This window comes from Vulpes lagopus, chromosome 19 (assembly GCF_018345385.1).
Source record: "Vulpes lagopus strain Blue_001 chromosome 19, ASM1834538v1, whole genome shotgun sequence".
In the NCBI taxonomy this organism is placed as follows: domain Eukaryota; kingdom Metazoa; phylum Chordata; class Mammalia; order Carnivora; family Canidae; genus Vulpes; species Vulpes lagopus.
In genome coordinates this window covers 1,643,288-1,655,798 of record NC_054842.1, presented here as the reverse complement: position 1 = coordinate 1,655,798, position 12,511 = coordinate 1,643,288, and the positions used below count along the sequence as shown (strand labels likewise).

Below are 12,511 nucleotides of genomic sequence, written 5' to 3'. Positions count from 1 at the left end.
AGAGGGGTGAGGCAACTTTGCAGCGCATTCACCAGAGGTCAGGAGCCAACCAGAGCAGTGAGAATCATGGCTGAGCTCTAACCACAGACTCCAGGTCCTACCAAGAACATGGCTGTCCCTTAGTTCTGAAATTTCCCACTTCCGGAAATCAGACGAACAATGGGGAAATGAGGAAAAAACAAAACACAGATTACATTTTCACCAAAACTCAGAAAAGCACACAAACTCCCAAGGTGGGTGGGATGTTGGGACCCAACCCCAGGGGAGCTGTCAGCAGGGCCGGCCGGCGTTCTGGGGTACAGGAAAGCAGACCTCACCTGGGCCTCTCCCCTAGGGAAACCTGCTGGGAGGGTCCAACATCCTGGGGGCCAGAAGTCAGGGGCCAGGGCAGACGGCCTCCTGCCAGCCTGGGCTTGGGGAGACAGAGGAAGCCGGTGGCTGCCCTGAGCTCCATGGAGCCCCTGCTGGTAGCCCTGGGCGGTGCAGATTCAGCCAGTAACAGGAATCTGCCGCTTGGCTATAGACGAGAAGGGGAACAGGCCTCCCTGTAAGAATCTGCAGCCCGTGATGGCCATCAGCTCACCCGCTCCAAAGAGTCCACAGCGCCCAACCTAGATACCAGGAGGAGGCTAGGAAACGGCAGTGCGTGAAATGAGAACCCGCAGGACACAGAGGTGAAAAGACGCCGAGAGGGAGGCGAGACACTAAAGCACACACACACACAGAGGATGGAAACAAGAAAAGCGGACAAGATGGCAGAAAAGGAAATACCTTTGGTAATGTCTGGAGAGAAATCAAGAGACAATAAGAAGATAGGTAGAAGGAAGCTAGCACATACCTCGCTGGAGTCTGGGAAGAAGGAAACCAAAATATTGGCACCAAACAAATGTTTAAAATACCCTTCAAGAAACCTTCCTAGAGCTCTTTGAGGCAGATGCAGTTGCAACTACAGCAGAGCCTCAGACGCCCAACTCCTGTTCCTGACTCACTGCTGTTCACTCTCCCCAGGGAACAAGTCGGGCAGGAAGCCTCTGGGAAGACACCCAGGGAACCAAAGGTGGCCAATTCACCGAATTAGAATTACTCTAACCAGCTGCAATGTAAAATCTTTGTAATAGGTATGTGTTGACTTCATCAGAGCACGAAGGAAAAGAATCTCAAAATGAAGGACCAGTTCTGATGTCCACCAAGACTCTAAGAATTGCTACAAGAAAAATTCCGTGTGGTGAAGGTCCTAAGACTTGGGATCATTTTCAGATGAGGATCCACAGGTGACCCACTGATCTGAGATTGTTAAGCAGATTACCTCCATCAGTACTAAGCCCTGAGTTGAGGTTGAAGTCACCACTGCGATGCTTAACTCAACCTTTTTGAGAAATTGAGTATCTGTTGTTAAAAAAAAAAAGAAAGAAAGAAAAGAAATAAAAGGAAGAAAAGAAAGAAAGAAAGGAAGGAAGAAAAAAAAGAAAAGAAAAGAAAGAAAAGAAAAGAAAAGAAAAGAAAAGAAAAGAAAAGAAAAGAAAAGAAAAGAAAACCTTCCTAGAAATAATACAGGACCTCAGCCAATGCATTCAGAATGCCCTGAGCATCCAGGAAAACTGACCCACAACACCTGGCACAGAGAGTCAGCACATGCACTTGACACTACGACATGCCAATGTCCCACCCTCTGGACAGTGCAGGGACGGACCTAAAAGATGTTCCAATAAAGAAAGTGAAGCCTAATATGTCACCTGCAAACTGTCCTACATGTCCTGAATAAGCAAGAACTCAGAGTGCAGTTCCCACGAGCGGCTGGAGTAAGCCAGAGGGAAATCCAAGCAGAAGGGCAAAACAGAACAGCTTTGCAAAAAGGACTGGTGGTGAGCACTGAATGTGTTCATCCACAGAAGAGATGGAGATGGAGTCGGGGACAGGGACAGCAGCACAGATGATGGGGTGGAAACAGCACAAGCCCCCAGCTGCCTGCCTGGTACAAGAGCGGGGCTTGCAGGACCCAGAAGCGGCCCATACTGGGAAGCCCACAGGCCCACACAGAGAGCCTAGGACTGCGTGGGAGGGAGGGCAGGGGTGCCCAGCCACTCACAGACAGGGGACTGACAGGGTGGTTCCAACAGAGGCCCAGGCACACTGCTGGGAAACTGGAAAAGAAAAGGCAGAAAATCCCAACCACCAAAGAAAACCATAGCGAAGAAAACAAAACAAGGCCTCTGTGAACTGCTGCTTCTGGCCAGGGAGGCATCGTGAAGCGCCTCCTTCAGCCACGTGCACAGATGGGCCCTCACCTGGGGCCTTTCCTGGACGGAGGGAGGCAGGAGCATCAGAAACACTTAACCGGAACATTATCTATCCTGTTACTTAACTGTCCACACATAAGCGGCTTCCTCCACATGACCAAGTCTTATTTACGGATAATGGGAGCTCTAATGTTCTTGAGAGGAGCTTTGTATCTTGAAAAGAGCATTTGTGGTTCCTTTGGTTTTCAAAATTAATAGTCACTGCGCTAATTACAAAATTCTAAAATCAAAGTTTTTCCCTAAAGCTTTATTCTATTTATAAGCCTAGCGAATATTTATATTCACTTTTAGGGGCTCTTTGATTCCTATTTGCTCTTGTAACTGAATGCTGCTGAAATAGTTTAAGGTACATGCATAAAGTAACATGTACTATTTCACTTTTGGTAAACATACTTTAAATGTCTCTAGCAAGTAAGAGCTTTCCAAAAAACTCAAAACAAGTCTAAGAACTAACAACTAAACGTGAACTAAACACTAAACTAAATACCAGCCCCAGAGCCCTGTGGGGTGACCCCAGGGACACGCACGGTTGTACAGTGTGATGATGTGCAGGCAGTTCAGCAGCTGTCGCTTGTACTCATGGATCCTCTTCACGTGCACGTCGAACATGGACGAGGGGTTGATTTTCACCTTGTATTCCTTCTCCAGGAAGGCAGAGAACTTCAGCTTGTTTTCCTGGGGAGAAGAAAGGACAAGGATGCTCCAACCCCCTGAGCCCTCAAGGTCAGGGCCAAGGGGACATGTCTGTCCCTCATCCAGCCACAAAGCAGAGCAAAAGCTCCTGGAGGCCTTCTGAGGATGGGGGGATCGGGCAGGGATGCTGAATGTGGGCACACACCAGGAGCAGCAGAAATATACGGGAAACTAGACCAAAAAGCAAACCTGCACAGAAGCAGAAGAGTACGAAAAGCAGAAGGAAAGGGAGTTGTGAGAGTGGTCTAAAGGGACACACATGGGGCAGGCAGGGCGTGAAGACTCAGATGAGGGACTATTTCTGGGTCCTAATACCATGTGGCAGCCCAGCCAGAGAGGCAGGCTCAGGAGGGGCCACGTTCTTGGTCATGGCTGCCACCTGTCAGGTTTGGAGGGCTCCAGGGACCCCAGCTGGTCTGGCTGCGAGGCTGGCTGCCCTGGGAAGAGGCTCTCGTGCAACCCACTGGCATGCCGCGTACAGAGATGCCAGGACGGGCTGGACTCTCGGAGTGCCTCCCGTGGATGAGCATTTCCGGCAGGGTGTGAGGCAACGGTGTGCTTGGGCCGCTCTAGGATCTGCACCTGCCTGCCCGCCTCCTCGTGACCTGAGCACTGAGTGGGGTAGGTGGACTTGGTGGACACCCGGGTCTGATACCCAGGTGATACAGGGCTGCTGTCCCACACTGGGCCTACCTGCTTCACCTTGGCCACATCTCTGATGAGTGCCTCGTCATCAACCAATGGCAGCAGCTTTTTCAGCTGGCTCAGATCAGTCAGGAAACCCTCCCCGATTTTCTGCAGGATCATAAAGGGACACATGGTTTCTGCTTGTTGTGGGACTCACCTGGAGACTGTCCTCCCATTTTGTCATCCCTATCTCTGCTTTCCTCCCTGGATCTGCTCTGGCTTGGCCCCAGGCCTGCTTCTCTCTTACAACACCTGGCTGTCAGGAAACACCTCCACACCATGGCCACAACCACCAGAGGCCACCCTACCTGGGGCTCTCTCTCAATCAGACCTGGGCCTGCTCCCAACCAGGACATTGCAGTCTGGTCAAGCTCAAACATCCCTAACAATCATGCAGACCCCTTGTCTTGTCCCCTTCACAGACACACCACAAACCTAAGGGACCACGGGGGGCCAGTGGCTCCTCACCCAACCCCAAGGCCTGCAGCCTCCAGCCACTTCCTGATTGGGTGGTGGGTCCAAATGCACCTCTCATCAAGTCCCCAGCTAAGTCTCCCTGTTGCTAGTTTAGGATAATAAGGAAAACTCCTGGCCTCCAAATGCCCTGGTCATCTCCAAGGCCTGTCCTCCTCCTGCCTGCCTCACCAGGTCCCGAGCACTGCTGGCCTTCCAGGTCCTAGACCACAGCCCTCCACCCAAGGAGAGATTCAGTGCTCCCAGCTCCCTCCTGTTAGCCCTTCGGATCTGCACTGTGCCATCCCGTTTCCTTTCCCAGGGACACCTTCCCTGACATACACAGCAAGGACAGGCAGCATCCCTGTGGCAGTCTCTCACCAGATGCCACCCTGCAGCCACCCACTGTGTTCTCAAGGCAGCACAGCACCTGGGGTCACTGACTAACCGTCCAGCCTGGCCCAGTGCCTCCCAAATCTGACCCCACATGTCCCCAGCCAAGAGCCACTTCTGGTCAACACAGAAAGGAGTGATCGCTGTCCCCTTGGCACCTGCTGGTGATGGGCAAGAGCTGAGGTGCTACCTGTGCCCACAGCTGCCTGGAGACTCAAAGGCAGCTGGTCTCACCTCCACGATGGTGTCAGCCAGGCCCGGGTTACACAGCAGCAGCCACCGTCGGGGTGTGATGCCATTGGTCTTATTCTGGAACTTCTCTGGCTCCAACTCATAAAAATCCTTAAAGCTAAAACAGGAAACAGGCAAGGATCACAAACCCTGTGTTTTGAATAAGGTGAGCAAGAGAACATAAGGAAATCCCCTGGAAGATCATGAAGCTTCTGTTTTCTAAAGGGCACAGAGCAGTTAGCATTACCGCATGTTTTGAGGACAGTGGGCCCACAGCACATTCAAAGCACTGCACACCTGGCCACATGGTGATAAGCACAGTGGCGGCAGCATGGACGGGCCATCTTCCACAGTGACCATGACACTGGACATGTGTAGGCTGCAGAGCCTGAGAACCAGGGTTTAGTTTCCTCATCTGTAACTGGGGACACACCCCACTGAGAGCTTTGCCGTGGGAATTAAAGACTCAAACACACAAAACCTTTGGGTGAGCACTAGGAACACAGAAGCCCCACATGGACAGAGCTGCTTGGCATCTACCTGGTGCTCACGGAGGTACTCCATACAAGTCTGGGTCGAGGATGGAGGGAAGCAGTTCCAAGACTACAACCCGTTAAGCAAGGGTAGGGAATTCCTCCTTCCTCTCACTGATGAGCCCTGGCTCTTCCTGCCCTAACCTCCATGCTGTCTAGGCATGGGGCCCTTGTCCCGAAGGGGGCACTTCTGGCACCTGACTAGCAGTGATGGAGGGAGAGGACACAGAACAGAGGTGGGCACTGGTGACAGAAGGCTCCACACCTCAACATCACCCGCTGAGCTGGAGGCCTCAGTGTCTCTAGGCACCCACTGATACATCCTACGCAGTTCGGTCAGTGCCCCTGAGGGCAGCAGAGCAATTGTGCCCCAGCCACTGCTGCTAACAGTCCCCAAAGGCAGATGTGGGGTTGGGAAGGAAGCATACCCAGCTCAGGGCAAATACTGGCCCCACTCACACGGACTGCTTCACGATCTCCGAGTGGATCCTTGCCACGCCATTGACCACGTGGGACCCGATCACACACAGGTGGGCCATGTTAATCCGCTTGCAGTCCCCCTCCTCGATCACAGACATCCTCCGCAGGCGGTCCACATCCCCGGGGAACAGGGCAGCCACGTGCTATTGCCGAGACAGAGAGCTGTGAGCAGGAGGCCCACGGGCCTGTGCGGCAGGTTCCACCTCCTCCAAGGAAATCCTGAGGCTGCTGCACCCCAGACGTGCATTCAAGCTCCCAGGATGCACCTCCCAGAGCCCAGAGTGCAGGAGGAAGCTCCTCCCTGCTGCCGTCACCCAGGGAAGAGCCTGAGCCGACTGGGGGACTGGACTCAGCAAAGCTGTCCTGCCAGTCAGAGGGCCTTGGTGCTAAGGTGTGCCATGTGACTCCCAAGGAAAAGACAAGAGTGCTGCCCTCCTGGCCTAGGCAGGGTTTAACCACAGCCTGACCAGTTGTGAACAGCTACTTTTTTTTACCAAAAGGTGAAAAAACTCAACTACAAGGGCTCCTGGGTGGCTCTGTCAGTGAAGGGTCTGTGCTCAGCTTAGGTCATGATCCCAGGGTCCCAGGATCAAGCCTCACATCAGGTCCCTGCTCAGCAAGGAATCTGCTTCTCCCTTTACCTCTGTCCCTCCCCTCACTCATGCTCCTGCTTGCTCTCTCCCGTAATTAAAAAATCTTTAAAAACACAAAAAACAAAAAACTGAACTACAACACATCGGGATTCTAAGCTACCCTTTTCTTTTTCTTTTTAAGATTTTATTTATTCATAGAGACGGGGGGGGGGGGGGGGCAGAGACACAGGCAGAGAGAAGCAGGCATCACACAGAGAGCCTGACTTGGGACTCGATCCAGGGTCTCCAGGATCACGCCCTGGGCTGCAGGCGGCGCTAAACCGCTGCGCCACGGGGGCTGCCCCTAAGCTGCCCTATTCTTGTACCATTCTGCTGTCTCCAGGCAACAGAGATAAAAGAGATGCTGCTTTGTTTCCAAATCACCCAAATGCCACTATGATGTCTTAGGACAAAGGCATTTCAGGAAAAGATACAGGTGAGGCCCCACTCAGGAATGGTAACATTTTAAAAAGACTTGAATCCACAACTCCCACATACACTGCAGGGCTCTAGGTGTGGGGACAAGCCATCAGCTCTGCCAAGCGACTGCCCTGGGACTCCAAAGTCCTCTGCTGGGCAGAGGCTATTACGGCATGTGTCCCAGGTCAGATGACCCCGTGTGGGGGACACGAGGGCCCTCCACTTCTGCCAGGTGCAGGTACATCCCACCATCTCCACCCCCAACAACAGGAGGGGTCATCTGAGGGGCAGCATCCCCAAGCTGCCACTTGCACCCTTGATGCTCACATCCAGGTGCCTCTGGTTGATGGCATAGATGATCTCCAGGTGCCGTGGCAGGAGGTTCTCAAACATGGACACAGGCCAGCGCTCCAAGGCCTCAGGTAACACAGTGTGGTTGGTGTATGCACAGGTCTTCTTTGTGATCTCCCAGGCCTACAACATTCCAGAACATTCCAATGTGTTTTCTTTAGAAACAGTTTTTCTACCAGCTGCCTAGGCAAGGGGCAAGTCCAGGATCAAAGGGAGATGTTCAGATCCCACCAGAAAGGGGCCCAGCCAGCTGCATGTCTCTGCCCTCGGGGGCCTGTCTAGAACCTTTTCGAAGCCTACAAGTGAGCCCCATGCCTTTCGCATTCCTGACATGACTACGTATGCTCTATTTCCTGACAGAGCACACACATAAATGAGTAACACTTACCTCACCACCTGGCATCATTCACTTTCTTCTGTAAACCATTTTTTATTGAGCACCAAACAGTTTTCTCTTTTATTCCCACCAAACTGATCTCACACCCAGTCCAAGAACACTGGGAAACTGTAATGCCCCTTCACTGTCCAGGAGCAGACAGGACCATGGTAGGGCTGCCCAGCACCCCTTGGACGTGCACCCCAAACCAGAGAGGGACTCTGAATTCTACAAAATGACATGAAACTTGTTTCACAGTTCTACATGTTGGTTTACACTACATCAAGAAAATGTTGTTACACTAGTATCTAGGACCAAATAAGTCAGGAGAATGCACTTATAAAAATGTAAACAACATGTTTATTTACACTTAATACTTCTGGAGGTTTTGCCACAATTCTAAGATGAGAAAATGTATGTGAGAAGCTCTAAGAAGTTTTCAATTAGCAATAATTGCGCCTCAGATAAACCTCACTGGCTACAATACTGCCACTGCGCAAAGCTGAGAAGCTCTAGGAAGTGTCAGAATCCTTTTCTGTCTTCCAGAAAACTGCTCTTCTGTGCCTTTGCACCATGCCCCACGTACCATGTCCTGGTCCATTGGAGCCCCATCTTCTCAGGGAAAATGTCCCTTTCTCCCCAGGCCACACAGGAAAGGCCTTCCTCAGCATCCTAGGGCCAGCTCAGTACTCACCACTGTACTGGGACAGGATCAAAGGTGAAGGGGACCCGTCACCCCATGTGCCCAGGTCTGGTGGGTGGACATTGTCACCCATGTTGTGCCCAGGTCCGTGAGGAATACCATCACTCCCTATGTCCAGCTCTGGCAGGGAGAGTGTCATCACATACGCCCATCATTGTGGGGACACCTTCACCCCATAGTCCCAGCCTTGTCTTCAGTGCTCACCTTGTCCCAGTCCACTTTCTCCACATCCACCAGTATCCTCATAAGCTCCGGGATGGCAAGGGCTGGGTGCGTGTCGTTCAGCTGGATGGCAACCTGCAGTGTAATAGGGCAATCCTCCTCAATCCCCTTGCCTGCCACAGTGGTCAGCAGCCGCCCACCCCTGAGGAGCCTGGTCTATAGGGCCGACAACTGGGAGATGAAACCATGGACAAGTACTGAATCCAGCACGACAACCAGCCAAGAAGCAGGGAGTGCAACAGGGCCAGAGAGGCTACAGGGAAGGACCAGAAAGACCCCAAGGGCAGGCCTGCAACAGGACCTTCAGCCCACCCCCAAGGCCCTCCTCATGCTCCCCACAGCTCTCCATGACCCAGAATGTTCCTCTCACCTAGGCTTTGTTTAAAATCACTGAGCCCAGCCTGCCAAATGCATCATGCTTTGCCAGCGGGAGCCTTTTACAGTATCCCTGGCTGCTCCTAAGGGTGCCTTGTGTGGCCCTGGTCAGGGAGGAGGGGCCCAGTCCTGACAACAAGGAGACCAGGATAAGGGGGGCTGCTGTCCTGTGCATCCCCTGCCTACCTAAGTCCCAGCCTTGAGGAAGAAATTGAGCATAGGAACAGCCTGTCCTTCCGTACTGGGTTCAAGACCCATCAACAAACCAACCTTGTCCGGGAACGTCTCAAAACAGGTTCTCACTGGGTCCCGGCAGCCGAACTTGGAGGACTTAAAGCGGCGAATGATATCCTGAAGGGTAGCAGCCACCACAAAGTACTCCTGCTTCAGGCGGAGCTCCTTCCCCTCGAAGAACTGTGGAAATGGGACAGCGCGGACACCAACAATAGTCAGCGGGCCACCAGAGTCCCTCAAGGGCCCTCTTAAGACCCAGGAAGGGCACTAGGTTGAGGAATCCTGCTCCAGGGATTGCAGAGATGCATGTGTGCATGAGGAGAAGCCCTTGAGTGCTGCATGGTGCTGACACCTCCATCCACATCATCCCATGCCCAAAGTCAGGTACCCTGCAGCTCAGGGGCACAGACAGAAGGTCACGATGGCCTAACCTACGTGTGATCTTCAGACAGGGAGGCAGCCAACAAAGGGTCATTCTGCGCTGTGTGAGCACACCAGGCAGGCAGGTCTCAATCCTCAATAGCCAGGGCCACTCAGAAGCACAAGCTCCAAAGAGTCAGTATTAAGAGGTCTTGCACCAGAAGCTTTCGAATCTCCTTGAAATCTTGGTGGAGGAGGGGAGGATGGGGTATGTTTGGTCGTAAGTTTTTACCACCAATGCACTTTGCGACTATTATGTTCATATTACTCTGATTAAATAGAAAACACACAACCCACTAAGGCAAATTCCAGGGCTCTTGTCTGGCAACAACAAAGCCAGCAGACACTAAATTTGGTGGCAATGGAGCTTGCGGTTGTGACTTCATCTAGTGGGTATGACACATACTAAAAGCTTTTCAAACCATATGACTGGTATATGTCTCGGGGCATCACTGAAAGATAGGGACTGCTGTCCCCACTTGAGATATGGATCACCCAACTCTTGGGGAAGTGGCATCAGGTGCCCAGACAGCAGAAACCAGCCGCATGTGAGGTCTGACAAGCTCACATCCCCCACACGTCACCCTGCACATGGCCTCGTATGGAGTCAGCTGAGACCAGCTCTCAGGTGTGGCTGCATATAGGGCCGTGAGAAGAGGCCAAGACCCCCCTGAGGCAGCCCCTTAGGGAGAGGACTAAGGGGAGATGCTAACAAGCACACCTGGACTTACGAGGCTTCATCAAGCATGCGGTGCTGCCCTCACTCCACAGAGCCACTCGAGGGCTGCTGGTGGCCACTTATGTGGTCTCAGCTGATAAATGTGGCCCTTCTAGAGAGCCCCAGTCCCCCCAGCACACTTCCCTAGCAGATGAAAACCAACCTCATGAGCTACTCACGTTATCATTTGGATACAGGACTCTGGAGATGTTCTCAGCCAGGTTCCTGTCCAGGACCGCCTCGATGTAGCCACCCACGTTAACTATGAGCAAGACGATGAGATCAGGACCCAGGTGCTACCCTCTGGCTCCCAGTGAGCCCTGTGCCTACAGTTTCTCCCTCCCTCCCCTGAGCTGTGTGAGGGGCATCCCTGAGCAGGAGGTGTAGCAGAGCCACGGTTCCACTGCGCCCTCATATACCCTGTGGGACTCCAGACCCCCTGTTCTTTCCTGAAGGCCCAGGTCCCACGAGCGCTGGCCATGCCTATGGGCCCTCCCTGAGGAGCCCACCCTCCACCCTCCACCCTCTGCTGTGGGAGCCTCATGCTCTCCACAGCAGTGACAGCGCAGACAGGACAAAAGTTGCACAGGGCAGGTTTGGGAGAAGCCACGCAAAAGAGAGCAAGAGGGGAAGAACACACAGTCATGGAGCTTAAAGTCGTTGGGCGCCTTGGCGGACCACAGCCTCATGGTGTTGACGGTGTTGTTCCTGTAACCCGGCACTGGGGTGTCGTAGGGCATGGCCAGCACCACCTGGCCAAGGAAAGAGGGGCAGTCCGGTCAGCCAGAGACACGGTCTCTGGTCCACAGTCCTTGGTCCCCAGTTTCCTCACCCCCCAGTGGCGCTTTGCTCCCTGCCGATGGCCCACCTACCCACACTCTGGCTCTTCTCCCACTGCCCCAAAGCCCTGCAACTCACCTGCATCAGCCGTGGCCCAGCCCATGGGCATCCCAGGCCCCAGGGGAAGGGCCCTAACCACACTTGCGAGGTCGCGTGGGTCTTCTCCGACTCCCCTCCTTCAACACTGGCACTGATTTAAGAATTCTTTCCCCTTAGCTGCTCAAGGAGCCACTGTGTTAGCCTTATTCAGGCCCCGTCAGTAGCCGCATCTCCTGGGCCCTGTCCTCTGCTCTCCACACCAGCCTCCTCTTGCTAGGCCCTGCTTGTAATATTAGGACTCAACCAACTTCTCCACAGATGGCTTCTATTCCTGACTCCATTTCTCAGCATCTGCAGAAGGCTCCTACTGTTGGAGGCCTTGACTTCTAACCCTCAGAGAAACCAAACCAGCACACACTGCACTTACAACAGAAAAAGGAAGAGCTTACTCTCCACCCACAGAGCCTGCCTTGGCCCCTCCTGCCTCCCCTCTGTCCACAAATATCTGCTTTCCTCTTACCAAGCACAGGAAGACACGTACAAGCCTCAAGGTCACTTCCAACCCTCAGACCACTCGATGGGGCTTCTCACACTCGTGGGGGCTCATATGGGTTCAACTATGTGGCTTTGTGAGATGAAATCCACTCTGACAGCCAAAAGAACTGCATGATAGCATCACTAGAGCCTCAGTATTACCTTTCCCTTCCACTGTCCTTGGCTCCCCACAGCCTTGTCCAAGCCAGTGACAAGCCCTGCAAAGCATCCCTAACCACCTCTCTTTCACTCTCCAAGGCCAAGCCCTCCAGGTGAAGGCCTCCGCCATACTCTTTCTGAAGTACCCCAATGGTCTCTACACCTCCCTATGTACACTGATATGCTCGTCTTCTACAAGCACATGCTCTGGGATAACTGACCCCTTCTCTGGTCTTTCAAATTAAATACAAGTTATCATGGCATGTTAGGCTCTGGACAGCTTTAGCCTATGCACTCTGTTTAAAACTTATGCTGCAGAAAATCGAGATGATTCACTTTTGCCTGCCTGGGACTTCCCTGGTCTCCCAGGCTCACCTCCCCACATCTAGACAACTGAACTGTTCATTACAGCTACCTGCCTCATGAAGGCTCTCCTGTGACCTCCCTTAGACCCCTAAGACCACCCAGATGTGCACTATCTGCCATCCTAGAGCCTGGACTGGACTCTCCATGCTCTTGCCCTGGGCCCCTTGTCAGTGCCTGTGCCCTGTTTTGGGACATCCACTCTGCTCACCCACACTGCCCAGGGCTTTAACCCGGGAGACACTACTATGGCCTGTGGTGGGAGGTCAGCACACTTATCAAGTGCTTGCTCTCTGGAGATGCTGAGGGGCCAGCCATGTCCCCCAGGGAATCAGTGCCCTGCCCCTGTCACAACACT

At 53.1% G+C, this 12,511-nt stretch overlaps 1 protein-coding gene and 1 pseudogene across 1 annotated transcript in view; both read right to left on the bottom strand.

The window, feature by feature from the left end:
- Positions 1-12,511, bottom strand: part of PYGB (glycogen phosphorylase B) — a 59,326-nt gene that overhangs the window by 9,506 nt on the left and 37,309 nt on the right. Inside the window, exons 6-14 of the mRNA XM_041734377.1 lie at positions 10,859-10,970; positions 10,398-10,480; positions 9,117-9,260; positions 8,454-8,546; positions 7,147-7,293; positions 5,747-5,910; positions 4,758-4,872; positions 3,684-3,785; positions 2,825-2,972 (exon numbers count right to left, since the gene is read on the bottom strand). Coding sequence (XP_041590311.1) covers positions 2,825-2,972; positions 3,684-3,785; positions 4,758-4,872; positions 5,747-5,910; positions 7,147-7,293; positions 8,454-8,546; positions 9,117-9,260; positions 10,398-10,480; positions 10,859-10,970 — 1,108 coding nt within the window. The remainder of the gene's footprint in view (positions 1-2,824; positions 2,973-3,683; positions 3,786-4,757; positions 4,873-5,746; positions 5,911-7,146; positions 7,294-8,453; positions 8,547-9,116; positions 9,261-10,397; positions 10,481-10,858; positions 10,971-12,511) is intronic.
- On the bottom strand, positions 7,922-8,050 carry LOC121479162 (annotated as a pseudogene).